At 46.2% G+C, this 27,396-nt stretch overlaps 1 protein-coding gene across 5 annotated transcripts in view; it reads right to left on the reverse strand.

The window, feature by feature from the left end:
* Window positions 1-27,396, reverse strand: part of SFSWAP (splicing factor SWAP) — an 89,520-nt gene that overhangs the window by 16,210 nt on the left and 45,914 nt on the right. For all 5 annotated transcript variants that reach the window (XR_009497381.1, XM_059895575.1, XM_059895574.1 and 2 more), the window contains 3 exons: window positions 21,498-21,728; window positions 20,209-20,399; window positions 1,961-2,226 (listed from right to left, as the gene is read on the reverse strand). Coding sequence is in view for 4 of the 5 variants with exons in the window: in XM_059895575.1 (XP_059751558.1) it covers window positions 1,961-2,226; window positions 20,209-20,399; window positions 21,498-21,728 (688 nt within the window). In the remaining variant the exon portion in view is untranslated. The remainder of the gene's footprint in view (window positions 1-1,960; window positions 2,227-20,208; window positions 20,400-21,497; window positions 21,729-27,396) is intronic.

Genomic DNA, 27,396 nt, shown 5'->3' on the forward strand with positions numbered 1-27,396 from the left:
CAGTGTTTCATGAACACTTCCAGTTCTGAACAGACCAACCTGTGGGAAAGGTCTGTGGCCATCACATCTGACCAGACAGGCTCACTTCAGTACTAGACACCAGCATCTACTGTATGTGCTGAGCACTCACCATGAAAACCAACTCATTTCTTACACTAGGAAACAATCTAAGGAACCCTGAGAGTTACCAATCCCCCAGATGGAGGTTTATGAATGAATTATACTCTCTTCTCTTTGAGCCCTGGAATAAAGGATAACTAGGAAGAATTTTACTGGGTATGTTATTACTCAGAGGGCTTGTACAGGCCTATTTATTTATTTCCACTATATAATGTTATAAGAAATTTTTTCAAATAAGAAACTTTAAAAAGTTTTGATATATACATACAAATTTCTGGGGACTTTCAAAAATTGAAAATATGTCAGCAAACTTGTTCATTTAATTAAACAACAACAAGCTCTGTGTGTGTGTCTGTGTGTGTGTGTGAGAGAGAGAGAGAGAGAGAGAGAGAGAGAGAGAGAGAGAGAGAGAGAGAGGGAGGAGTGATGGAACTTCTAAAGAACTAGCAAAAACGCAGAGGGCAGGACTTCCCTGGTGGCGCAGTGGTTAAGAATCCGCCTGCCAATGCAGGGGACATGGGTTTGAGACCCGGTCCGGGAAGATCCCACATGCCGCGGAGCAACTAAGCCCTTGCGCCACAACTACTGAGCCTGCGCTCTAAAGCCTGTGAGCCACAACTACTGAAGCCTGCGCGCCACAACTGCTGAAGCCCGTGTGCCTAGAGCCCGTGCTCCACAGCAAGAGAAGCTACAGCAATGAGAAGCCCGCACACCTCAACGAAGAGTAGCCCCCGCTCACCACAACTAGAGAAAGCCCGCGTGCAGCAACAAAGACCAATGCAGCCAAAAATAAATAAATAAATAAATAAATTTATTAAAAAGAAATGCAGAGAGCCAAAGATCAAATTTATTCTAATTTCACTGTAGACAAGTGTAAATACTTGTCAAGCCTTTAAGGTCTGGTCTGGGTAAAAATAGGGAAAGCATGTTGTTCTAGGATATATTCAAGACAGGCAGATGTGTATACAAGTACACTTTTTTTTTAAACATAAAAAATAAAAAGTATAGGGCACCTGCATTTTTCCCATGGAAAGGAAAGAACTAACACCAGGTGTAGAAGAAGAACTAGATCAGTACAAGTGCTGTGCTAAAGAGAAACTGAGATAAGTCCAGTCAACATTCAGTAATAAATCAGAAGGCATGAGGTAAGTTTTAAAATTAAAAATTTGCTTTCCTGAACCTCCTGCAAGCCAGGTGCTTTAAAAAAAAGAAAAATACCTGCTTTACTAAGCAGCAAATTCTGTGATCCTTACAGGTTTTCATGTTTATTACTTCTGTTGCCTGAAATGTTAAGCTGCTTCCTCAAAAGCTGGCTCCTTGTAAAGGTGGTTTTTGGTCGAACAGTGACTGTGGGTGAGAGGTTTGGAGAAGCAAATTAATCGAGAAAACAGACGTGTGCCACTGTGCTCCCTCCTTTATGTGCGCTTGTAGGTGCTGTGCCAGGGAAGCTGAACACAGCCAAGGTACAAATTCCTGCTGCTTCGCCATCTGCACATTCACAAGGAGTTAGCCTGGGAAAGCCTACTCGTTCACACCAAGCAAAAGACCCCCAACCTGTGAATCTTCCACACATTTCAGCCGATATGCTAGGCTTGCTTCTAAGACCTGTTAAAACGTAAACACCACTATTTTTAAAAAACCTGGCAGTAGCTGATGAACCTTAGAAAGTCAGGTTAAAAAAATATTTTGAAAAGATCTTATTTGGGTTGGCAGGGTGCATCTCATCAACACACGCAGGTGTGTGGGTCTGTGTTGACGGGGGGCCGGGCTAGGGAGGCCCCGCCCAGCTCTGCTGGTGAGCAGGTGCGGGGGTCTGCACCCACACCAGACGCACACCCACCTCGAGCGCCGTGCTGTCCGATAGGCACTGGGAAGGCAATGCTTTGCTTTCGAGTGGGATCTAGACCTGGACTTGGATGACGAATGGTACTTGGGAGAGCGTGATCTTGTTCGAGACCGTTTTTTGTGCTTTTTCTTTTTCCTCTCTCTCTCTTCTTCTCTCGGCGGGTCTTTGTTTTTGCTTGAGCGCCCTTCCGGTGGCTTAATGTCTAAAGTGGGCAGAGGTCTGCCTCCGGCCAGTAGAGGGCAGGACACAGTACTGGCTTCCTGGGAACAGAAGCAAACGTCTGGATGTTAACAGGGAAAATGCGACATTTAAAAATGTGTGTTTATAAGCTTCCGACTTTGGGGCCCTCTCACCAATAACAAACCAACACCTCTTAGAGCGGACCACGCCTCCCTCTGTGGCGCTAAAAATACTGCCCTGGCATCTTAGGGAGAATGATGGCTCCTTCGAAGTCAAGAGCTGAATGCCCACCTCTCCTGGCCGAGCCTTCCCGTGCAGGGTTCCCTCCCAAGCCTGCTGGGCGGTGGCAGCTGGATTTGACGAAAGGAACGCGGCACGAAGGGCACCGTGTTAGGAAAAGAGCCCCGCTTGCTCTTTCGTAAATAATTGTGACTTTCCACCGAAAAGGAGATTCCTCTAGTATTGCGTTTTTATGAATCTCTGCTCTGCCTGAACCAAAAGAGGTTCCTCTTTGATTTTTAAAAAACTCTTTGTCACAAGGAAAATACACTTCTTTCCTTCTTTCTTTGTACTTGTATGAGGTGATGGATGTGAACTCCTAACTCCTACTAACGTACTGCGGTAGTTATTTTGTTTTATATGTAAGTGAGGTCATGCTGTGTACCTTGAACACACAACGCTGTGTGTCAACTGCTAACCAGAAAACGGTCACTCGCCATCTGCTCTACAAGGATGAAGTCACTGGCTACTGCCGCCGCTGACCTTTGACACACACTGAAAGGAGTTCAGGGTGGAGATCAGGAAGGAAGCCCTCTGTGCTCTGGGAAAAAGTGGCAGAGCAGGCCTTCAGATAGACAGTTTCAGAAGATTTTATGGGCCTAACTTCTCGCACCTCCTCATGCCTAGAAAAGCACTAACATCACGAGTGGTGACATCTGCTCCTCGTGACCAGCGGCCACCTTCTGCCAAGATGTGTGCTATACTGCACGCATCCCTTCACCAAAGTCACATGTGTGCTGACCCCCGGCCCCCAACCTCTGCGGAGCAGTTCCTCAGAGCTCCTGAGAGGCTGTCTCCTGGGCTATCATCCTCATGTTGCCCCAAATAAAACTTAACTCACAACTCTCACGTTGTACACTTTTTTTCCGTTGACACAATTATATCTCAGTAAAACTGAAAGAAAAAAATAAAGCCACTAATGAGAATCACAAACAAGATAACCCCATCAGTGCAAGTCAGCTGTGCTCCACACATGCGAATGCACCATACCACGGCAGCGCACTTAGTAAGTTATCCGTCGCCCTTAAAAACCTCTCTACCCAAGCATGACAGACACACAGAGGAGTGCGCAGACCTTCAGCACGCTGCCTGTTAAACTCTCACAGGGGGGCACCAGCACACACATCAAGGAGCCCCCACCCTCAGCGCGGTGGCATCCGGAGCACTCCCATTTCTAGGACTTTATTCTACAGACACAGCCACCTAAGTGTTGGAGACGCGCACCTAAGGACCACATCGCACTCTGTGATGATCAACAACTAGAAACCGCCTGAATGACCATCAAAAGGGTACTCCTGGTTCGCTATGGTCCATCCAAGCAGTGAATTAGTACTCAACTTTAAAAAATGATGTGGTAATCCTATTTTTATTGACATTAACATTTGTCCACATCACACTGTAAGATGAAAAAATGAATTTACGAAAAAAAAAGAAAAAAAGAAAAACCCCAACAAACGCAGAACTCCAACAAACCAGCACCAGTATTTTATATTTGCATCTGTGGCCACCCACTGGCAGCCCTTCCCCTTGTCCTGAGAAAGGTCATTTCCTCAATGCGTTTTACGTGAATTTTAACTACAGCCAGTAAATACCACACGCAGAGATACACCAAGGAATCTGCAATGTATCATTTTGTGCCTCGGAGGAGTGAGCTGTAAGGTTTACGGAAAACAATCCCAGGCAGGGGCTGCGGCCCGGCCCCGTCTCGCGGGCCGCGTGGGTGCTGGCTGCTGGCGGGCGCTGGGCTCCAGCAGGACCGGCCTCCCCTCTCTTCTCCGCAGGTCCACCTGGACAAGGCCAACAGGATGAGGGAAAACGACACTTGGTGCAAATGGTTCTTCTCAAGCTGCGCTTCTTGCCCTGGCTCTGAGAGGCCCAGGGGCGGTGCTCCCGCGGCCGGACGAGGATGCCACCCTGGGTTAGGGGTCAGGGCTGCGGCCCGAGGGCAGTGCTCTCTCTGCCTGCCCATCCTTTACACTCGCAACACCGTCTCTCACACCTTCCCTTCCCTGTGAGCCGACAGGCAGCAGGGCCCAGAATCGCTCAAGAACCGTACGCCCTGTTCCCAGAGCAGTTTGTTCCCGCCGAGGTACCCTTTGCAGCCGGGGCCACCGCAGAATGGGGGGCGCACGGGCGGCCTGGCGTTCCTGGCTGGGCTTCACTCGCCTCCTCCCTGTCGGCGCTGCCCAGGTCACTTTTACGGTTCTGCCTAAACTGCCTCCAGGGAAGCCGCTTCACCGTGAGACAGTTCTTCCTATCAAAAAGGTCTTTCTCGCTTCAAATTCTTTCAGTGCAATAATATTTTTCAGGTTACATTTTAAAATAATTGGTTGTTGTTAAACAATTCTAACATGTAGAAATGAACTTTTACTTCTAAGGACACCTAACTCCCGCTCTGGCACTCCATAAACATATATACAAAATGATATGTTAAGACGAAAATAAATAAAACGTGGTGCGCTTTCTAACTTTACAGGCTGGGGGAAGGGAGACGCTGGCTGTGCCGCCAGCCACGCTGCCTAGTAGAGAACCCGCTGCCGCACGGCTGGAAGAACCACTTTTAGTGCATTTAAAAAATCCCGGTAACTGTGGGCTCTAAATTAGGAATATACATTGCACGAACAAGGAGACGGAACTGGGGGTAAGAGCCGCCAGTGAGCACTTCCATGCCGGCATGCACGAGGCCTCCGGCAATGGGGAGTTAGTGGTCACGGCCCCAGGAGCCCCAGGGCGGTCAGGGCTGCTGCGGAGATTTCCCCCGGGAAGCAGAGAGTCTACTTTAGGAGAACTGAGACATGGTTCCCATCCTTTATGTAAGTGGTTTGTTGAGTGAGGAGAAACACAGGATGGCTGTCCTTCTCCCTCAGGGTCCTCCCTTGCCTGCACATGAGGACAGAACCACGGCGCTCACGAGTGATGACTAGCGCTGCACTGAACGGGGGAGCGATGGGGAAACACGCCCCCCCGTGACGGACGCCTGCCAAGGATACGAACCAGGTGGGCGAGGCACTGCACGTGGCCAGTCCAGGACAACAGGAGAGGGTGAGTGGCAGCTCAGGAGATGAATTCCTATTTATACGTTATTGCCAACCTGAGAATTTGTACCTCTGAACTTTATTACTGCTTCTTTTGCCTTCATCCTAACTAACGCCCGTCATTAGGAATACTTATTTCACCACTGTGGTTATAGTTTAGTACTTCATTTCGAGGCAAGGGAATAAGTGAATCAATATATTCAAAATATAACTCGTCATTAAGTCATGGGGTCTATTTATTCCAATAAAATGACTGATTACCCTTCACCATTAAAGTGAAAATCAGCAACTGAGGGGCGGGGGCCTTGGCTGCGCTGAATTAAGAAGATGCATTGTGACGACCTCACTGTTTTTTTCAGCCTAAAAGTATTAAGAGGATATTAAAAAACCCGGCAGTTAAGACTTGAGAATAAGAAAAAAAAAAGGATAACCAAGCCCACACGCCCCGGGGCAGCCCCCCAACAATGGTGACCCCAGGGGCAGGCCGTCTGTGCCAGCACGTCTCGGGGTCCTGAGATGTACGCTCTCCCCAACACGGCTCCACTTCTGAAACCAGGCAACCCCATGATGCGTCCCACCACGCAGGGCGGCGGCTCTCGTGACCGTGACCATGACCGCACCAGGGGGAAGCAGGCGCGGGTCACGCCCCTCACGCAGGGTGAGGCTGAAGAGACTCCCAGGCCGCCCGCACTGCCAGACAGGACGGCTGGATGCAGGAGCTCTACCCAAACGCAAGCCGAAGGGCCTGGTCTGCCCGGGCCTACAGGGCTGCTCAGAGGCACGGCTTCCGTCACGTCCAGTCTCGGGGAGCGGCCAGCGCCTGGGACACGTCAGGACAGGCGTGTGTTCTGGCCTCTCCAACTACACCCAAGGCGTTCCTGGGTGCACAGCGGGCGCCGGGGGCACGGACTCAACAACACAGAGGGAGTGGTTCGTGGATGTTAGCGACATGAGCCGCAGAACTATTTCAGGAAAACATCACTCGGGCTGCTGAGAAAAGCGCAGTGGCCACCTGCTCCCTCTGCAGCCCGGCACCCTCTCCCCTACTTGCAAAAGCACCGCCGGTGCGGCCAGTGGCCCTCTCTGCGCTCTCAGCGCGTGAATTCCGGATGAAGATCTCCAGCTGAAGCGGAAGGCAGACCAGACACTCTGCTCTCCCCGGCCACCGTGCTACGCTGAGGGAGAAGCACACGACCCGAGGCCGGCCCAGGTCAGCAGGTTCAAGGCCAGGACCTCGGCCGGCTGAGCGGGGCGGGGCTGCGGAGTGAGCCGCTGAGACAGGGGCCGGAGGGAGCAGAGCTGCGGAGCTCAGCCCGCCCGGGGGGCCGAGCCTGCAGACGAACCCTCGAGACATACGCGAGCCCCAAGCAGGCTGCGCCGCCCTCACAGCTCAGAAGGTGAACCCGACTAGTCCCTGGACTTGCTTAAGTCATTTGGGGGCAGTCGGGTGGTTTTCTAGCAGGTGTAATCAGGGCCCTGACTGATGCAGCAATCCAGGCTTTCCAACTACTGGAAAAAAGAGATTTAAATACCCAGCTAGCTCTGTAATCTAGACCTGGCTGCACTGACGGAAACGTGGTTTCTGCATTACCACCCACTGCAGTTAGCCACCAGCCGTGTGCGGCTACGGCGCGCTGGAGACGTGGCCAGTGTGATCAAGGACGTGAGTCCTGAACTTTAATGGAGTGAAGCCGAAATTGCCACGTGTGGCTGGTGCCACCGTACTGCACGGTGCACATCCTGAAGGGGCCAACGGCCCTGCTAATTTGTACCCTAAGTTATACGAAACCCCAAGACCAAGTCACTGCCGGGTCAGCACCCTCGCTGCAGCCCCACACCTCCCTTGTCTGGTTTCTGAAGGCGCCTGGCTGAGGCTCTGCACAGGGCGACCCGTGAGGAGCTAGCTGCCTGTGATGCCCGCGGGGGACACAGCAACAGAGCCGTGCGGCAACCAGTGTCCGACAAGCCAAGCGGCCTTTTGGGGATGGAATGTTAATACTCCAGCAAAAATGATCAAAGCACAGATCCTCATGGGGGAGGAGAACACACAGGTTGGTTTGAGTCATGACTGGCAAAATCAGGAAGGAACTTTAGAAAGATCAGTCATTTATAAGAGTATTTAAGGGCTTCCCTGGTGGCGCAGTGGTTAGGAATCCGCCTGCCAATGCAGGGGACACGGGTTTGAGCCCTGGTCCGGGAAGATCCCACGTGCCGCGGAGCAACTAAGCCGGTGCGCCACAACTACTGAGCCTGCGCTCCAGAGCCCCTGAGCCACAACTACTGAGCCCACGAGCCACAGCTACTGAATCCCACGCGCCTAGAGCCCGTGTTCCGCAACAAGAGAAGCCATCGCAATTAGAAGCCCACGCACCACAATGAAGAGCAGCCCCCGCTTGCCACAACTAGAGAAAGCCCGTGTGCAGCAACGAAGACCCAACGCAGCCAAAAATAAATAAGTAAATTTAAAAAAAAAAGAGTATTTAAAAACTTGCGTCCCTTATTTTGGTAACAGTGGGAAACAATATTGATCAGTCTTTGATCACAATGAAGTATTTGTCAACAAATTAGCACACAAACTAGCAACTGTTATTTCCTGCTGTGGGAAAATAAATTGCTCTAAAGCAGACTAACATACATTTTAAAATAAAATCTTATTTCTGAAGTAACACTACATTAACCACGAAATGGGATAATTACACAACGAACTCAAGATTTTTTATACGTTTGAAATCAGACTTTGAAACGCATCCTCTAAAACTGCATTTGCAAATGTCTACCCGTGCACGTCAAGCCCGAGTCTCCCGACTCGACCTCCCAGGCAGGGCAATCGCCCAGATCTGACTGCTGAGGCCTCTTTCCAGATGACTCCGCCTTTTCCACTCTGCTGGCACCCTCTCCGGCCCTCTAATCAGCTGTGCCCGCTCAGAGTGCTGTTGCCGCCGTATCCATGGTCTTCCGTGGAAACGTACTGCAGCGGTTCAGCCTCTCCCAGACCTGCCCCCATCGCCGTGCTGGATCTGCCCCTCCTCCACAGACCCTGCAGTGCGGGGGGGGCCAATCACTGCTGCCCGCGCAGGCTTCACCCGCCTCCGCAGCTTGTGGGTCTTTGCCCCGGAGTGCCCTCGCCCCCGTCACCTCTCCAAATGACCGTGGTTCCCCAAGACCCCGCCCAGTCCCCAAGCACTCTACAGACCCCGCCCTGTGCCACCTCTGCTGTCCTGGGGGCCTGGGGCCCTCACCCTCTTGCTCAGAGCTGCTCTGTGCCCCGCAGGGCTGACCTGGTGGAAATGTCCACGGGCAGGTGCCAACCACACGAACGCGACCGGTCACGGGGTAAGAAACAGGCTTCTGATTCACACCCCAAAGCGCCCTGGATTATCACACAGGCTCAACAAACGTGGGCTGATTTTTGTTCCCCTTTCCTTTTCAAACTCTTGTTGGACCTGTAAACTTGGCAGGATCATTAACTTGCAAAAATTACTGTTATCTAAACAATGTCCTGAAGTCTGTTGTTACCACGTAAATGATGGCATGATTCAACAGGGATTCAATTCAAGACTTCTGATTTCTCTTTGTTTTGAATTAAGAGCACACACAAGCAAATACACACCAAAAATGAGATGGTATATACACAGATTCCTAAGTACTACTGATGAATAGTGTTTTAAATATTTTATATACTGCTTAAAAATGTAACATACTAGTATCTGTCCACATCAATAAACACACTCCAAGGCATCATTAAAAGTTATACCTGAGCATGTAAAAATCACCTCTCCTAAGAGATCGATGGAACCGAACAGACAAGCACGCACTAACGGAGCAGGTACAGCTGGGATTGAGTGTATAATAAAGGGGCCCTTGAACTAGTGCAAAAAGACGTGTGATTTAGTGGGTTGTGTTTTGTCTAGCTATATGCTCCCCAGAATGAAATAAATTCCCAGTGGGGCAGATTAAAAGACAAAAAGGAAACTGTTGGTAACTTTGGTGATACAGAGCTAACACAAAACAGGAGAGAAAAGCCAGCCAGCCAGGAGAAAAGTAAAGGCTATGGAAGGGGTTCACAGCAGGGGAATAAAAAGGCCACAAAACCCGTGAAAAGTTACTCAGTATCACCTATAATTAAAATATGTAGGTGAAACCAAACAGATACCATCTTTCCCATCTATCAGACTCACAGAATTAAGGTGGATGGCAGCCAGTGACGGCGGGCGTGCAGACAGTTACATTCACACACCGCAGAGAAAAACGAAACGAAAACAAAACCCCCCAAATCTGCTATAATCGTTCTAGGTGCTAATTTAGCAGTAAAATAAATTTAAAAAATTTTAAATCTGAAATTTAAAAATCAATTCCACGGTCAGGGATTTATCCTGTGGATATACTCACCTCAGTGAGTGCACAAGGCTTAAAGTAGCACTGCTGTAACAGTAAAACCCCAGGAGCGGCTTGCATTTCCACCAGCACAAGTATGGCACATGCAGGTGGTGCTTGATTTCAGGACTGATGTATGAAAGGACTGATAGTCACTCATCCTGTAAACGGTTACCAAGTGTCTATTACACACCAGGCACTACTCTGACATTGATATGGAAAGATTCCTAGCAGAAGTGAAAAAAATCGAGATACCAGAATAATGGATAGGGCACAGTCCTATTATTGTAATATTTAAAATCTATACCTAGATAAATAGGATGATGGGTGCCAGGGGCTTGGAGAGGGGAGTGGGGAGCTGGCGTTTAATGGGGACAGTTTCAGTTTGGGAAGATGAAAAAGTCCTCGAGAGGGATGGTGGGGACGGTTGCACAACTACATGAATGTACTTAATGCTACTGAATTATATGCTTAAAAAGGGTTAAAATGATAAATTGCATGTATATTCTACACAATAAAAAATGAATTAAAAACAGATACTTCCACAGGAATTAAAGCAAAAGAAGGAAAAGACTTTTACTCTTCATTTTATACCTCTCTCTAGCATTTGAACTTTCAAAATCACTGGATACACTGCTTTTGTAGAAAGCAAAGTGAAAACAGAAAGTGCCTCTAAGGCAGATGAGCTGCAAGATGACAGCAAAACCCTGCCAGGTTTTGAGCCAGGCCTTGTGAACAGTGTCCCTGTTCAGCCCTACATGTGTCTGCTCAGACGGAGCTGGGGTGCCACCTATTCCCAATGGGCCGACCCCATCAAACTTCAAGTAATCCCCCTGCCACATACACACTAAAATTATACCTGGGCAGTGAGGTCAGATGTGCCAGCATCTGAGAGTCAAGTGCACACAGAACAGTCAACAAACTCAGGGTCACCTGTCTCCAGAAGCTGCTTTAGGCTGAAAATATTTTCAAGTGTGAATCTCATTTATGACAGTTCCCAATTTAATTCAAGTATTTTTGTTTCAAGGCAATTAAAGACATCACCATCAGAGGACCTTCAAGATGGCGGAGGAGTAAGACGTGGAGATCACCTTCCTCCCCACAAATACATCAAAAATACATCTACATGTGGAACAACTCCTACAGAACACCTACTGAATGCTGGCAGAAGACCTCAGACTTCCCAAAAGGCAAGAAACTCCCCACGTACCTGGGTAGGGCAAAAGAAAAAAGGAAAAACAGAGACAAAGAATAGGGACGGGACCTGCACCAGTGGGAGGGAGCTGTGAAGGAGGAAAAGTTTCCACATGCTAGGAAGCCCCTTCACTGGCGGAGACAGGGGGTGGGCGGGGTGGGGGGAAGCTTCGGAGCCACGGAGGAGAGCGCAGGGGTGCAGAGAGCAAAACGGAGAGATTCCCGCACGGAGGATCGGTGCCGAGCAGCACTCACCAGCCCGAGAGGCTTGTCTGCTCCCCCGCCAGGGCGGGTGGGGGTGGGAGCTGAGGCTCGGGCTTCGGAGGTCAGATCCCAGGGAGAGGACTGGGGTTGGCCGCGTGAACACAGCCTGAAGGGGGCTAGCGCACCACAGCTAGCTGGGAGGGAGTCCGGGGAAAAGTCTGGACCTGCCGAAGAGGCAAGAGACCATTGTTTCAGGGTGCGCCAGGAGAGGGGATTCAGAGCACCGCCTACATGAGCTCCAGAGACGGGCACAAGCCGCGACCATCAGCGCGGACCCCAGAGATGGGCATGAGATGCTAAGACTGCGGCTGTAGCCACCAAGAAGCCTGTGTGCGAGCCCAGGTCACCGTCCACACCTCCCCTCCCGGGAGCCGGTGCAGCCCGCCACCGCCAGGGTCCCATGATCCAGGGACAACTTCCCCGGGAGATCACACGGCGCCTCAGGCTGCTGGCTGCTGCAACGTCACGTCCCACATTCCATACCCCTCCCTCCCCCGGCCTGAGTGAGCCAGAGTCCCCGAATCAGCTGCTGCTTTAACCCCGTCCTGTCTGAGCGAAGAACAGACGTCCTCAGGCGACCTACATGCAGAGGCGGGGCCAGATCCAAAGCTGAACCCCGGGAGCTGTGCGAACAAAGAAGAGAAAGGGAAATCTCTCCCAGCAGCCTCAGGAGCAGCGGATTAAAGCTCCACAGTCAACGTGATGTGCCTGCATCTGTGGAATACCTGAATAGACAACGAATCATCCCAAACTGAGGAGGTGGACTTTGGGAGCAACTGTAGACTTGGGGTTTGCTGTATGTGACTTACTAGTTTCTGATTTTTATGTTTATCTTAGCATAGCTTTTAGCGCTTGCTATCATTGGTGGATTTGGTTATTGGTTTGGTTGCTCTCTTTTTTTTAATTACTTTTTAATTTTTTTATTTTAATAATATTAAATTTTAAAAAAATTTTAATAACTTTTAAATTTTATTTATTTTCTTTCTTTTTATCCCCTCCCTTTTCTTCTGAGCCGTGTGGCTGACAGGGTCTTGGTGCTCCAGCCTAGTGTCAGGCCTGAGCCTCTGAGGTGGGAGAGCCGAATTCAGGACATTGGTCCACCAGAGACCTCCCAGCCCCACGTAATATCAATCAGCGAGAGCTCTCCCAGAGATCTCCATCTCAACGCTAAGACCCAGCTCCACTCAACGACCAGCAAGCTGCAGTGCTGGACGCCCCATGCCAAATAACTAGCAAGACAGGAGCACAACCCCACCCATTAGCAGAGAGGCTGCCTAAAATCATAATAAGTTCACAGACACCCCAAAACACAGCACCTGACGTGGTCCTGCCCACCAGAAACACAAGATCCAGACTCATCCAGCAGAACACAGGCACCAGTCCCCTCCACCAGGAAGCCTACACAACCCACTGAAGCAACCTTAGCCACTTGGGTCAGACACCAAAAACAACAGGAACTACGAACCTGCAGCCTGAGAAAAGGAGACCCCAAACACAGTAAGTTAAGCAAAATGACAAGACAGAGAAACACGCAGCAGATGAAGGAGCAAGGTAAAAACCCACCAGACCAAACAAATGAAGAGGAAATAGGCAGTCTACCTGAAAAATAATTCAGAGTAATGATAGTAAAGATGATCCAAAATCTTGGAAATAGAATGGAGAAAATACAAGAAACATTTAACAAGGACCTAGAAGAACTAAAGAGCAAACAAACAATGATGAACAACACAATAAATGAAATTAAAAATTCTCTAGAAGGAATCAATAGCAGAATAACTGAAGCAGAAGAACAGATAAGTGACCTGGAAGATAAAATAGTGCAAATAACTACTGCAGAGCAGAATAAAGAAAAAAGGAATGAAAAGAATTGAGGACAGTCTCAAGAGACCTCTGGGACAACATTAAACGCACCAAAATTCGAATTATCGGCGTCCCAGACGAAGAAGAGAAAAAGAAAGGGACTGAGAAAATATTTGAAGAGATTATAGTTGAAAACTTCCCTAATATGGGAAAGGAAATAGTCAATCAAGTCCAGGAAGTGCAGAGAGTCCCATATGTGATAAATCCAAGGAGAAACATGCCAAGACACATATTAATCAAACTGTCAAAAATTAAATACAAAGAAAAAATATTGAAAGCAGCAAGGGAAAAGCAACAAATAACACACAAGGGAATCCCCATAAGGTTAACAGCTGATCTTTCAGAAGAAACTCTGCAAGCCAGAAGGGAGTGGCAGGACATATTTAAAGTGATGGAAGGGAAAAACCTACAACCAAGATTACCCAGCAAGGATCTCATTCAGATTTGATGGAGAAATTAAAACCTTTACAGACAAGCAAAAGCTAAGAGAATTCAGCACCACCAAACCAGCTTTACAACAAATGCTAAAGGAACTTCTCCTTGCAGAAAACACAAGAGAAGAAAAAGACCTACAATAACAAACCCAAAACAATTAAGAAAATGGTAATAGGAACATACATATCGATAATTACCTTAAATGTAAATGGATTAAATGCTCCAACCAAAAGACACAGACTGGCTGAATGGATACAAAAACAAGACCCGTATATATGCTGTCTACAAGAGACCCACTTCAGACCTAGGGACACATACAGACTGAAAGTGAGGGGATGGAAAAAGATATTCCATGCAAATGGAAATTAAGAGAAAGCTGGAGTAGCAATTCTCATATCAGTAAAAATAGACTTTAAAATAAAGACTATTACAAGAGACAAAGAAGGACACTACGTAATACTCAAGGGACAAGAAGAAGATATGATAATTGTAAATATTTATGCACCCAACATAGGAGCACCTCAATACATAAGGCAAATGCTAACAGCCATAAAAGGGGACGTTGACAGTAACACAATCATAGTAGTGGACTTTAACACCCCACTTTCACCAATGGACAGATCATCCAAAATGAAAATAAATAAGGAAACACAAGCTTTAAATGATACATTAAAGAAGACGGACTTAATTGATATTTATAGGATATTCCATCCAAAAACAACAGAATATACTTTCTTCTCAAGTGCTCATGGAACATTCTCCAGGATAGATCATATCTTGGGTCACAAATCAAGCCTTGGTAAATTTAAGAAAACTGAAATTGTATCACATATCTTTTCCGATCACAACGCTATGAGGCTAGATATCAATTACAAGAAAAAAATCTGTAAAAAATACAAATACATGGAGGCTAAACAATACACTACTTAATAACCAAGAGATCACTGAAGAAATCAAAGAGGAAATCAAAAAATACCTAGAAACAAATGACAATGAAAACACGACGACCCAAAACCTATGGGATGTAGCAGTTCTAAGAGGGAAGTTTATAGCAATACAATCCTACCTCAAGAAGCAAGAAACATCTCAAATAAACAACCTAACCTTACACCTACCACAGTTAGAGAAAGAAGAACAAAAAACCCCCAAAGTTAGCAGAAGGAAAGAAATCATAAAGATCAGATCAGAAATAAATGAAAAAGAAATGAGGGAAACAACAGCAAAGATCAATAAAACTAAAAGCTGGTTCTCTGAGAAGATAAACAAAATTGATAAACCATTAGCAAGACTCATGAAGAAAAAAAGGGAGAAGACTCAAATCAATAGAATTAGAAATGAAAAAGGAGAAGTAACAACTGACATTGCAGAAATACAAAGGATCATGAGAGATTACTACAAGCAACTAACTATATGCCAATAAAATGCACAACCTGGAAGAAATGGACACATTCTTAGAGAAGCACAACCTTCTGACACTGAACCAGGAAGAAATAGAAAATATAAACAGACCAATCACAAGCACTGAAATTGAAACTGTGATTAAAAATCTTCCAACAGGGCTTCCCTGGTGGCGCAGTGGTTGAGAGTCTGCCTGCCAATGCAGGGGACACGGGTTCGAGCCCTGGTCTGGGAAGATCCCACATGCCACGGAGCAACTGGCCCGTGAGCCACAACTACTGAGCCTGCGCGTCTGGAGCCTGTGCTCCGCAACAAGAGAGGCCGCGATAGTGAGAGGCCTGTGCACCGCGATGAAGAGTGGACCCCGCTCGCCGCAACTGGAGAAAGCCCTCGCACAGAAACGAAGACCCAACACAGCCAAAAATAAAATATAAAAAAAAAATAAAATAAAATAAAAATAAATTAAACAACTTAAACCATTATTTAAAAAAAAAAAAAAATCTTCCAACAAACAAAAGCCCAGGACCAGATGGCTTCACAGGTGAATTCTATCAAACATTACAGAAGAGCTAACACCTAACCTTCTCAAACTCTTCCAAAATATAGCATAGAAAGGAACACTCCCAAACTCATTCTATGTGGCCACCATCACTCTGATACCAAAACCAGACAAAGATGTCACAAAAAAAGAAAACTACAGGCCAGTATCACTGATGAACACAGATGCAAAAATCCTCAACAAAATACTAGCAAACAGAATCCAACAGCACATTAAAAGGATCATACACCACGATCAAGTGGGGTTTACCCCAGGAATGCAAGGATTCTTCAATACATGCAAATCAATCAATGTGATACACCATATTAACAAACTGAAGGATAAAAACCATATGATCATCTCAATAGATGCAGAAAAAACTTTTGGCAAAATTCAACACCCATTTATGATAAAAACTCTCCAGAAAGTAGGCAGAGAGGGAACCTACCTCACCATAATAAAGGCCATGTATGACCAACCCACAGCCAACATCATTCTCAGTGGTGAAAAACTGAAAGCATTTCCTCTAAGATCAGGAACAAGACAACGTTGTCCACTCTCACCACTGTTATTCAACATAGTTTTGGAAGTTTTAGCCACAGCAGTCAGAGAAGAAAAAGAAATAAAAGGAATCCAAATTGAAAAAGTAGAAGCAAAACTGTCACTCTTTGCAGATGACATGATACTATACATAGAGAATCCTAAAGATGCTACCAGAAAACCACTAGACCTAATCAATGAATTTGGTAAAGTAGCAGGATACAAAATTAATGCACAGAAATCTCCTGCATTCCTATACACTAGTGATGAAAAATCTGAAAGAGAAATTAAGGAAACGCTCCCATTTACCACGGCAACAAAAAGAATAAAATACCTAGGAATAAACCTACCTAGGGAGACAAGAGACCTGTATGCAGAAAACTATAAGACACTGATGAAAGAAATTAAAGATGATACAAGCAGATGGAGAGATATACCATGTTCTTGGATTGGAAGAATCAACACTTTGAAAATGACTATACTGCCCAAAGCAATCTACAGATTCAATGCAATCCCTATCAAACTACCACTGGCATTTTTCACAGAACTAGAACAAAACATTTCACTATTTGTATGGAAATACAAAAGACTCCGAATAGCCAAAGCAATCTTGAGAAAGAAAAATGGAGCTGGAGGAATCAGGCTCCCTGACTTCAGACTATACTATAAAGCTACAGTAATCAAGACAACATGATACTGGCACAAAAACAGAAACATAGATCAATGGAACAGGATAGAAAGCCCAGAGATAAACCCACAAACATATGGTCACTTTATCTTTGATAAAGCAGGCAAGAATATACAATGGAGAAGAGACAGCCTCTTCAATAAGTGGTGCTGGGAAAACTGGACAGCTACATGTAAAAGAATGAAATTAGAACACTTCCTGACACCATACACAAAAATAAACTCAAAATGGATTAAAGACCTAAATGTAAGGCCAGACACTATAAAACTCTTAGAGGAAAACATAGGCAGAACACTCTATGACATACATCACAGCAAGATCCTTTTTGACCCACCTCCTAGAGTAATGGAAATAAAAACAAAAATAAACAAATGGGACCTAATGAAACTTAAAAGCTTTTTGCACAGCAAAGGAAACCATAAAAAAGACGAAAAGACAACCCTCAGAATGGGAGAAAATATTTGCAAACGAAGCAACTTACAAAGGATTAATCTCCAAAATGTACAAGCAGCTCATGCAGCTCAATATCAAACAAACAAACAACCCAATCCAAAAATGGGCAGAAGACCTAAATAGACACATTTCTCCGAAGAAGGTATACAGACTGCCAACAAACACATGAAAGGATGCTCAACATCACTAATCATTAGAGAAATGCAAATGAAAACTACAATGAGGTATCACCTCACACCGGTCAGAATGGCCACCATCAAAAAATCTACAGACAATAAATGCTGGAGAGGGTGCGGAGAAAAGGGAACCCTCCTGCACTGTTGGTGGGAATGTAAATTGATACAGCCACTATGGAGAACAGTATGGAGCTTACTTAAAAAAGTAAAAACAGAACTACCATACGACCCAGCAATCCCACTCCTGGGCATATACCCTGAGAAAACCGTAATTCAAAAAGAGTCATGCACCCCAATGTTCATTGCAGCACTATTTACAACAGCCAGGACATAGAAGCAACCTAAATGCCCACCAACAGACGAATGGATAAAGAAGATGTGGTACATATATACAATGGAATATTACTCAGCCATAAAAAGAAACGAAATGGAGTTATTTGTAGTGAGGTGGATGGACCTAGAGTCTGTCATACAGAATGAAGTAAGTCACAAAGAGAAAAACAAATACTGTATGCTAACACATATATATGGAATCTAAAAAAAAAAGCATTCTGAAGAATCTAGGGGCAGGACAGGAATAAAGACGCAGACATAGAAAATGGACTTGAGGACACGGGGAGGGGGAAGGGTATAAGCTAGGACGAAGTGAGAGAGTGGCATGGACATATATACACTACCAAATGTAAAACAGATAGCTAGTGGGAAGCAGCCGCATAGCACAGGGAGATCAGCTCGGTGCTTTGTGACCACCTAGAGGGGTGGGGTAGGGAGGGTGGGAGGGAGACGCAAGAGGGAGGAGATATGGGGTTATATGTATACGTGTAGCTGATTCACTTTGTTATAAAGCAGAAACTAACACACCATTGTAAAGCAATTATACTCCAATAAAGATATTAAAAAAAACAACAACTAAAACCCCACAGTTTTATTATAAAATAGAGATGCAACCATGTAACATAATGGGTTACAGTATCTATGTATGCAGATACCTTTTAATTAAGCCCTATATTCCCTGCGCAAATGACATCAAAACAATAAAGGAAATTAAAATAGCCCACTCACACCCCTCCCATTGTGGCAGCTCCCTCGCCTTCTTAAGTTTCCTGCCCCCCCCCCCCCGCACTATATGCATGTTTTTACAGCTGCAGCCATAAACGTGGAGCTGTTCTGTATTCTGCCTCTCCCCGCTTTTCTATCTGTGGCGGTCTTAGCGGCTGCGTGCTTTCATGCCTGCACTGGCGCAGAGGTGCTCCCAAAGCCAGGGCATGGCTGCAGGTGCTTTTCTGGGCCCGCCTGCCTGTGGCCTCCCCAGGCGGCCGCCTCCGGAAGCGGCACGGGGAAGCACAGAGGCGGCCAGGCTGGTGCTCCAGCAGGTGGCCGGGTGCCCAGGAGGACGGCAACAGCACCCAGCCCGCCAGAGCGCAGCCCGCAGGCCACAAGCGCTCACGGAAGCTGGCACTAGTGCTCCCCAGTCCGATCCAGCTGTTATTTTTGAGGTCTCCTGCCAGATTTGAATTTCAGACTGACTCCTGAGGTGAGAACGCTGATTCGACCTTCAACAGAATGCTGAAAATCTGAACTTAGAATGCTGCTTTCCATGGAGAAACAAATAAACCAGTGGCTACATGCAGCAAAAATCAGTTTTTAATAACGGCCTTAGACGCTCAGAAATGTCAACATAATTAAAGTAAAAAACGCACAGCACCCATTCTACGTTACAGGAAAAAGGCAGCTGCGAAAGACGTTTGGGGACCCCTGGAGAAGCGGGGCAGGCCGTGTTCTGAGCAGTCCAACGCCCCACGCCCCACTGCCATTTGAAGGGAGGAAATGGGCCGGGGGCTAAGCTCTGGTTCTACAGCTTAGGAAAGAGTTGTGAGGATCTGACCCCTTTAAGAGAAGACGACGGTAACCATATCTTACTTTTCTTTTTAAGTAAAGTGCTGCTATTAACACAGACCCCTGAGTAAGATTCCTGGCCGTCAGTGTGAGCCCAAGGGCCGCTGCTGTGGCAGGAGCACCAGTGCTCTGGCGAGCCTATCCCGGCCCGCTGCGGCCCTCGCAGGCGAAGCTCTCCCGCGGCTCCTGGGAGGCTCACCGCGAAGCACGGGCCCCCAGCCTGGGCCCAGAGGCCCGCGTCTCTCACGCTGCACCCAGTACTTGGTGTGTATGTGCTTTCAGGGAGTCTTCATCAGGTTCTTCCTGACCCCAGCTCCACGGTACACAGACCTCATTTTATTGTACTTCACAGATACCGTGTTTTTTTGTTTGTTTGTTTTTTTACAAATTGAAGGTTTGTGGCAACTCTGCGTCGAGCAAGTCTATCAGGGCCACCTTCCCAACAGCATTTGCTTACTTCATGTCTCTGTGTCACATTTTGGTAATTCTCGTAATGTTTCAAACTTTTTCATTATTAGATCTATGATCAGTGATGTTACTATTGCAAAAAGATTACCACTCGCTGAAGGCTCAGATGATGGTTGGCATTTTTTAGCAATAAAGGGTTTTTAAATTGAGGTATGTATATATTTTTCAGACATAATGCTATTGCACACTTAATAGACTACAGTATAATGTAAGCATAACTTTTATACACACTGGGAAACCAAGACATGCGTGTGGTGTACTTCGCTGCCATGGTCTGGAACCGAAACCATGGTATCTCCGAGGTCTGCCCGGAAAAGCACGCGATCCCACGTGGCAGAAGAGCGGGGTCTGCTCACAGCCTTCGTGCAGGCTCGAGAGCTGAGTGGCCAGAGGAATCCACACTCAGGTACTTTTACCAACCGCGCTTTGCCCAGAACACAGACGTGGACTCTTGTTTAACTTACCTCTACGTTGAAAGGATTTTCTTCCACTTTCCCGACTTCTGCTTCTGGCAGAGGATTTTTTAAGGTTTGTAAAAATAAAGCTGCTTTCCTTTTACGTTCTGCTTGAAGCTGCTTCTCCTTTGATTCCTTAGACGCCTGGGCAAGCTTCTCCCTGGCAGCCGCTGCCAGTCGGTCCTCCAACTTTTGCTTTGCTTAAGGAATAAACAGAAAGAAAGATGTTTAGAGCAAGCAGTACTGCATAAATATCTTGCTATCTTAATTTTCATGGGCAGTAAAAGGGTCATGAAATATAATGCAGTTATTTTAAAACATGAATACGATACAGGTTTCAGGAAAGGTCAACAAATCGGGCAAACAGAATTCTCAGAGAATTAGTTTATAATGCTCACTATTGGTACTTCTCATATTTTACTTTCAAAATCAAAGTCAGAAAGTTGATGGGATTCCACAGCAGTGAAACCTGAAATGATGAAAACCTTGGAATGGTTCTCATAAACATGTGCCCAAATTACCAGATAAGGAACACCATGAAAAGTGTTTTATTCCAAATGATCTGACACACTGTTCAGTTCACACGCAATAAACGCAGATTTAGGTACACATGCGTGAACACAGGTGTGCCCGGGGAGAGCAGCACAATGCTAGTTCCCGAGAGCAGAGCATCCTGTGGTTAAAGGGTTACCTTCCAGCAATGCTGCGTGCTCTGTTTGTGTATACACAGAAAAATTAATTCACAAAACCAGTTAGAACAGATAAAAACTGCAAACGCAACTGTTAATTCACTGCTTTAGTGAGAGCAGAATAGAATTTATTTTGGAGGAGGGACAGAACACGACACGATGCTCCCCACAAACACTGCCAGCCATGCGTCAGGGGCAAGCGGTGGCCACACCGTGACCCCTGAAGGCGAGCCACAGCCTGAAAAGCAGCTTGGGCCCCAGCACCTTCAAGGGTCCGATGCTCCTGCAGGGAGACGGCCTCACAAAGAGGCGTCTCCCAGCTCGGAACACTAGCCCGAGCTGGGCGCACAGGCCGAGCGTTTGCCCCAAGGCTGCCATTAGAGCCTTCTCGGCCACCCTCAGCTTATGCTCTGAAAACAAATCGCCGCGGGCACTGCATCCGAGCTTAAGGAGCAGTTGTGCCCCTCGCCCCACAGCGCTTCTCAGAGGGGCAAGAACAGCACACGGCCCCCGGCGCTCCTGATTTCCAAAGGCTGGAGGCTCTGCTTAGCAGGTTAATATCATATTTATGCACTTTTCTTTTAAGAAGTTTAAAACATATCGACAAACCTTGCTTTGCTTCTAGCTCCTCCTGGGTAAGTTGAGGCCGCTTCTCCTCAACAACTACACAGGGTGGGGCAACTGCCGGGTTAGTGTTTGTAGCGCTACTAGAACATTCTTGGCCTTCTTTGCTTTCTTCATCATCATCACTGTCATCATCTAGCTTAACACGATTTTTTTCCAGGGGAAGTAGATCATTTTCTTTGGCCTTGATTGCAAAGCTTATTGGAGCAAATGAAGCTATTGAGAAAAGGTGAAAATGGTAATACATTTTTAAGTAACTGGAAGCACAGAGCAGAAACCTTCACGGGCCCCACCATCCACATGAGCATCAGCTGGTGGGAGCAACGTCTCGAGTGGAGCCACATCTTACGCAGAGGGAGGGTCTAGGGGCAGCAGGCAGTGCCTGTGAGGTCAGAGGGCATTTGAAAGGACGTCACACGTGCCGAGCCCGATGCAGGGGAAGGCAGAGCACCGGCTCCATCTCGGGCCACGTCAGGATGCACACGCTGAGCGCCAGCTGGGGTCACTCCATGGGCAAATGGTCAATTTTTGTTGGTGTTTTCCTTTTTTTTCTGGGCTCAGCACATTGCTGAGTTTGCGGAAGTAAGCATATGATGGGACTCCACTATTAAAAGGTACTTCTAAAAACTCCCAACCATATAAGGTAACCTTTTCTTACAAGAGCAAGCTGCAGAATCTGTTCCTTTATTCAGCAAACGTTTGACTGGGTGCCTACTGTGTGCTAGGCGTTAGGTCAGACTATTCTCTGCACCTTCAAGAAAATTTTAAACCTAGTGTAACAAAAATTTAGGTGGTTCAATTTTTCTCTCCTAGAATATTTGGAAATTTTAATTTAAGAGAAATACAAAGGCCCAAAAGGAAACAATCTTCTTCCCCTTCCCCCCATCTACTCAACACTCACTCACTGATTCCCTTCCTCCTCAGACTATGGTAAACAGCTCTTAACAACACCTAACTGGTTGTAATGAGATGCTTTATTTTTAAAAACCATGTGTTATTACTGATGAAAGTTATTCAAGTAAACCACAGTGAAGGGCAACGTCAAGTGCAGCGCAAACGGGCTGACTCTGAGAGGGAAGTGGATCCAGGTTACTGAAGGCAGGTTCTGATGTGGCTATAACTGTGGAGGTGAGCTCACCCAGCTGGCCGCGCCCCCCCGGGCTTCTCCACTTTCAGCATTTTAAGGTTCCAAACCCAAGTGTGACTTGAAGCTGGTAAATAACCCAGATCTTTGACATATAATCATCTCTCATCAATAATCTCTCAAGCTACATAGCACACCCCAAGATGTTAAATGTTAGCAAAGTGATATTTTATAAGTCAGAATGAAAAGGGGGCAAAATCAGTCTCTGTGTTGATTATGCAACGCTATGCACTTGCACTGTATGTGGTGCGCTGAGGTCTACCTTCCTAACAACCCCCAAACAAAGATATAACATGGGGTGAAAAATACACTTTGCTAGGAGAGTCAATATTAACCATTTTACCGCGGTTATGTTAAGAACGGCCCTTATCTTTCGGAGATAAATGCGATCACACTGATGTATAAAATGCCATGATGCTGGGATCTGCCTCAGAACGTCCTGGGGGTGGGCTGGACTGAGAGTTCTCAGATTTGCCCTGCGTCGGCCACGGGAGCTGGGTGCTGAGAACTGCACGTGCGGGGTGGGACTGTTACACCAGGCTCTGTCTCTGTACTTGTGTGAAATTCTCCATAAGAAACAACTTCCATAATATTAACCCTTTATAGCCTCTAGTAATATGGTCTCTTTAAGAATAGACTCAAAGAAACATAGAAAAGAAAACTTCAGTTAAATGTTAATCAAAATTACTCAAGTTAACTTGGGCTAAAGTATTATATCACAAAATAATTTTAAAACAATTACTCCCAATCTCTTCCTCCGAATTAAAAAATATGCAATCAACAAGTATATTAAAATGAAAACTTCTGGAACACAGTTTAATGCATGTCGAATACAGTGCCAAACAGCACCACTGTTCGATACATACATTAAAGTGATTTAGGGACTTCCCTGGTGGTGCAGTGGTTAAGAATCCACCTGCCAATGCAGGGGACATGGGTTCGAGCCCTGGTCCGGGAAGATCCCACATGCCGCGGAGCAACTAAGCCCGTGCGCCACACCTACTGAGCCTGCGCTCTAGAGCCCGCGAGCTGCAACTACTGAGCCCATGTGCCACAACTACTGAAGCCCGTGAGCCCTAAGGCCTGTGCTCCGCAACAAGAAGCCCGCGCACTGCAATGAAGAGTAGCCCCCGCTCGCCACAACTAGAGAAAGCCCGCGCACAGCAACGAAGACCCAAAGCAGCCAAAAATAAATAAATTTATATTAAAAAAATAGTGGCGTAATAAAAGAACTGACTAACGTGCAGAGTCTCCATGCCTCACCTCACTTAACATCTGCAAGCCCCGGAGCAGACAGAGACTATCAGGCCTCCCCATTTACAGATGAGGAAACTGAGGCTAAAAAGGTCAAGTAACCTTCCCAGCATAGCTCAGCCAGAAAGCAGGGGATCAGGAACTATTTTCTTTGTAGAATTATTCAATTACACAACTACTGCTTCTACCTGGAACCTTATTTGCAAGTCACATCTCAACACGTGAAAAGCACCTCCTACAGCCTTCAGCGGTTTCCTGTTGTGTTAGGGATGAACAGCAGCTGTGGAGGGGGCCCCCCTCTCCCACTCCTCCCTTCCTCTCCCACTCCTCCCTTCCGCACTGCCCTCCAGCCCGCCCTGCCTTCTGCCTGGAGCCATCATCCTTTTTCCATGCCTGGCTTTCTTGCTCGTCTCATCTCAAATGAAGCCTCTCCTCAGACAGGCCCTGCCCGGCCTCTCTCCTTCACGCCACTCTTGACGTTCTGTGCTGTGTGTGTGGTCTGGTTACCCCGGAGCCTGGAGCGGGCAAGACCGCAGGACTAACGTGGCCCCGGTGCGCACTGATGCAGAGTAGCCTGTGCTCAGGAAACACTCGTGAGTGAGCCGACGGTGCCCCGCCCTCCACCTTCCACATCAAATATGCTTCCTTGCTTAAGGTATCAAGTTTCATTGCTAACTTTTAACTTCTAAGGTAATATATATTCTCCATGGGAAATGTTGGAAACACAGGTGAACAAAATGAAAGACCAGCTGCTATTCAGATACGGGAAAGAAATGATGTGAACACAATGGTTCCGAGGCACGTACGTGTGCATGTGTACCAACACACGAAAAACAGGACCATACTTTATAGTTTTATAGCCTGCTGTTTTCACTTAGTAAGCGACACCTTTCCATAGAAAAAGTGTAGACATCTTTCTATGTCAACATACATCATTTTAATAAATGGCAATAATATTTCTTAGTATGGACATGCCAATTGATTTCAGTCTCCCATGATGGTTCCCAATTTTTTATTTTTAAAAGCCCACAGGCCTTGGGAGGAGCACCTGGTAGAGACGTCCTGGTGAGCCAGACGTTTCTAGGAGTGGGAGGGCATCTGCATTTAGGGTTTGGTCCCCATCATCGGGCTCTCCCCTGGAGGGGCCTTACCGACAACACTCCAAGGACAACGCGTGAGTGAGGGTCCTGCCACTCGCACCCTCTCTGTTACTTTCTAAATTGGAGGCAATTTACCAAATTGGAGGCAAAGAACAGTATCTTGTTAGGGAGGATATATTGTAAAAGTTTAGGACTTCCCTGGTGGTGCAGTGGTTAAGAATCTGCCTGCCAGTGCAGGGGACACGGGTTCGAGCCCTGGTCCAGGAAGATCCCACATGCCGCAGAGCAACTAAGCCCATGAGCCACACCTACTGAGCCTGCGCTCTAGAGCCTGCGAGCCACAGCTACTGAGCCCGCGTGCCGCAACTACTGAAGCCTGTGCTCCGCAACAAAAGCCACCACAATGAGAAGCCTGCGCACCACAACGAAGAGTAGCCCCCGCTTGCTGCAACTAGAGAAAGCCCGTGTGCAGCAACGAAGACCGGATGCAGCCAAAAAAAAAAAAAAAGTTTATTCACTGACCAACTGTTTTCCTTCTTTTGTGAACTATCTTTTCATGCCCTTTGTTTTTCTACTGCAGTGACTTTTCTTACTGATTTACAAGAGCTCTTTCTATAGCAAGGATTTTGACCTTTATCTTCTGTTATATTAGCAATCACTGCCATCCTGACATTTGTCTTTCAACTTTATACAGGCCCAGTTCCCATCAGACCTATCTTTCTTTATCATTCATGGCTTCAATTCTTAGAAAATCCTTTCCACTCTGACTAGAAAAAAATTACCTTTATTTTCTTCTACTTTATGATTTTATTTTTTACGTTTAAACACTTAAATCTATCTGGAATCACTATAATTGTCAGAGGTAACCTAAGAGTCTTATTTTTTTCAAAATGGAGAGCCTGTTTCTCCAACATCAATTACTGTCATACCAGGGAAGTTTTATCATAAAAATCTCAGGAAATGTTGGTGCTTTTCCAGCATCTGTTAGCAAGATAAGACTGTACTTGGGGATTTTTCGTGGGATGCCGCACTGGGACGGCTGCAAGGAACCCCACCTGCTCATACCTGCTCTCACTCTCACTCCAAGCTTGCTTCCATCTGAGGTGCTAACATCTGGGTTTCCCAGGGGTCCTGGCCTGCAGACTGCTAAGCTTTATGGGGTTAAGGTACTAGGGCTGGAGAGCTTCCTAACTTTCCATCTTTGGGCTCTGGAGTAGCTTTAATCAGACAGGTTTTTCTCTTTCTTGAGGGAAGTTACCTTGACTTTGACTTTGTCCTGGCCTGCCTGCTTTTAGAGGTATTTCACTGACCAATGTTTTCTAAATTCTTTCAGGCCTATAGATCTGTCATTTTACTGCCTCTCTGGAGATAGTCTTAGCAATTTATCAATATATTTTCTTAGAAAATTTTTTTCAGTTATTTTCAAATTTAGTTAAATATATTGTTCTCGTGTACTTAAAAAATACCATGTTTTCTCTCTCATTATGCTGTGCATTTGCTTTTTTTCTGTATTAAACTTGTACAATGAAGGTAAGTTTTACTGGTCTTTTATTATATCCTCACCCATTTCTGCTTTGATTTTTATTGATTCTCCTTTTCTGCTTTTCTGACATGCATTTTATATAAGGTTTCTTCCCAGGTTCTTGAGTTGAATGCTTGTTTTGTTTTTACTTTTTCTTTACCAACATAAGCATATGAGGTTATAGATTTTTCTTCTAAGTTTTCACTGCATTTGATAATTTTTGGATAATATTCTCATTGTCCTCACCTTCTTTGACTGATTAATTTCAGGGCATTGACATGTCTGTAAGAATCTTTGTGCTCCAGCATTCAGAATACTTTTCATTCAAAATTTCAGATAGATCTTAACTACCTGGCATTTAATGCCAGAGATACACATCTGATGTGCCAGCCTGCTTTTTCTTCCCCGTGAAGGACAACGTGTCTATTTTCCCATCTGGATGCTTTTTCTTCCATCTCTGTTCTTTTCTTTGGAAATTTGAGGAAAATTTTGAATTTGTCTTCTCACCCAATCTGATTTTTAGTGTTTTTATTATATTTTAAAATTTGGCAATCTTTTTCTAAACAATCTTTTCCAGATGTCAGATTATCGGTTGCACTGATTTTACAGTATCTTTAACTCTGTGAGAATAAGAATCAGAGACTAAAAGAATTTTCCTGTCACTTAGTAACTGCTTCCAAGGTGCCCACATGCTCCGAGGCTCAGATCGTGTCCTTCTGAACTCCTGCCTCTTTGCAGGAGCTGTGACTCTCTGTCTCCTCATCCTCACCCTGACGGAGCTGAGGGCGGGGTGGGTTCTGTCGGACATCCGCAGCTCTCGGGCGCCTCAGGCTCAGAGGGCACGACGAGGGAAGCGGCGAGTGC

Source organism: Balaenoptera ricei, chromosome 14 (assembly GCF_028023285.1).
Source record: "Balaenoptera ricei isolate mBalRic1 chromosome 14, mBalRic1.hap2, whole genome shotgun sequence".
Classification (NCBI taxonomy): domain Eukaryota; kingdom Metazoa; phylum Chordata; class Mammalia; order Artiodactyla; family Balaenopteridae; genus Balaenoptera; species Balaenoptera ricei.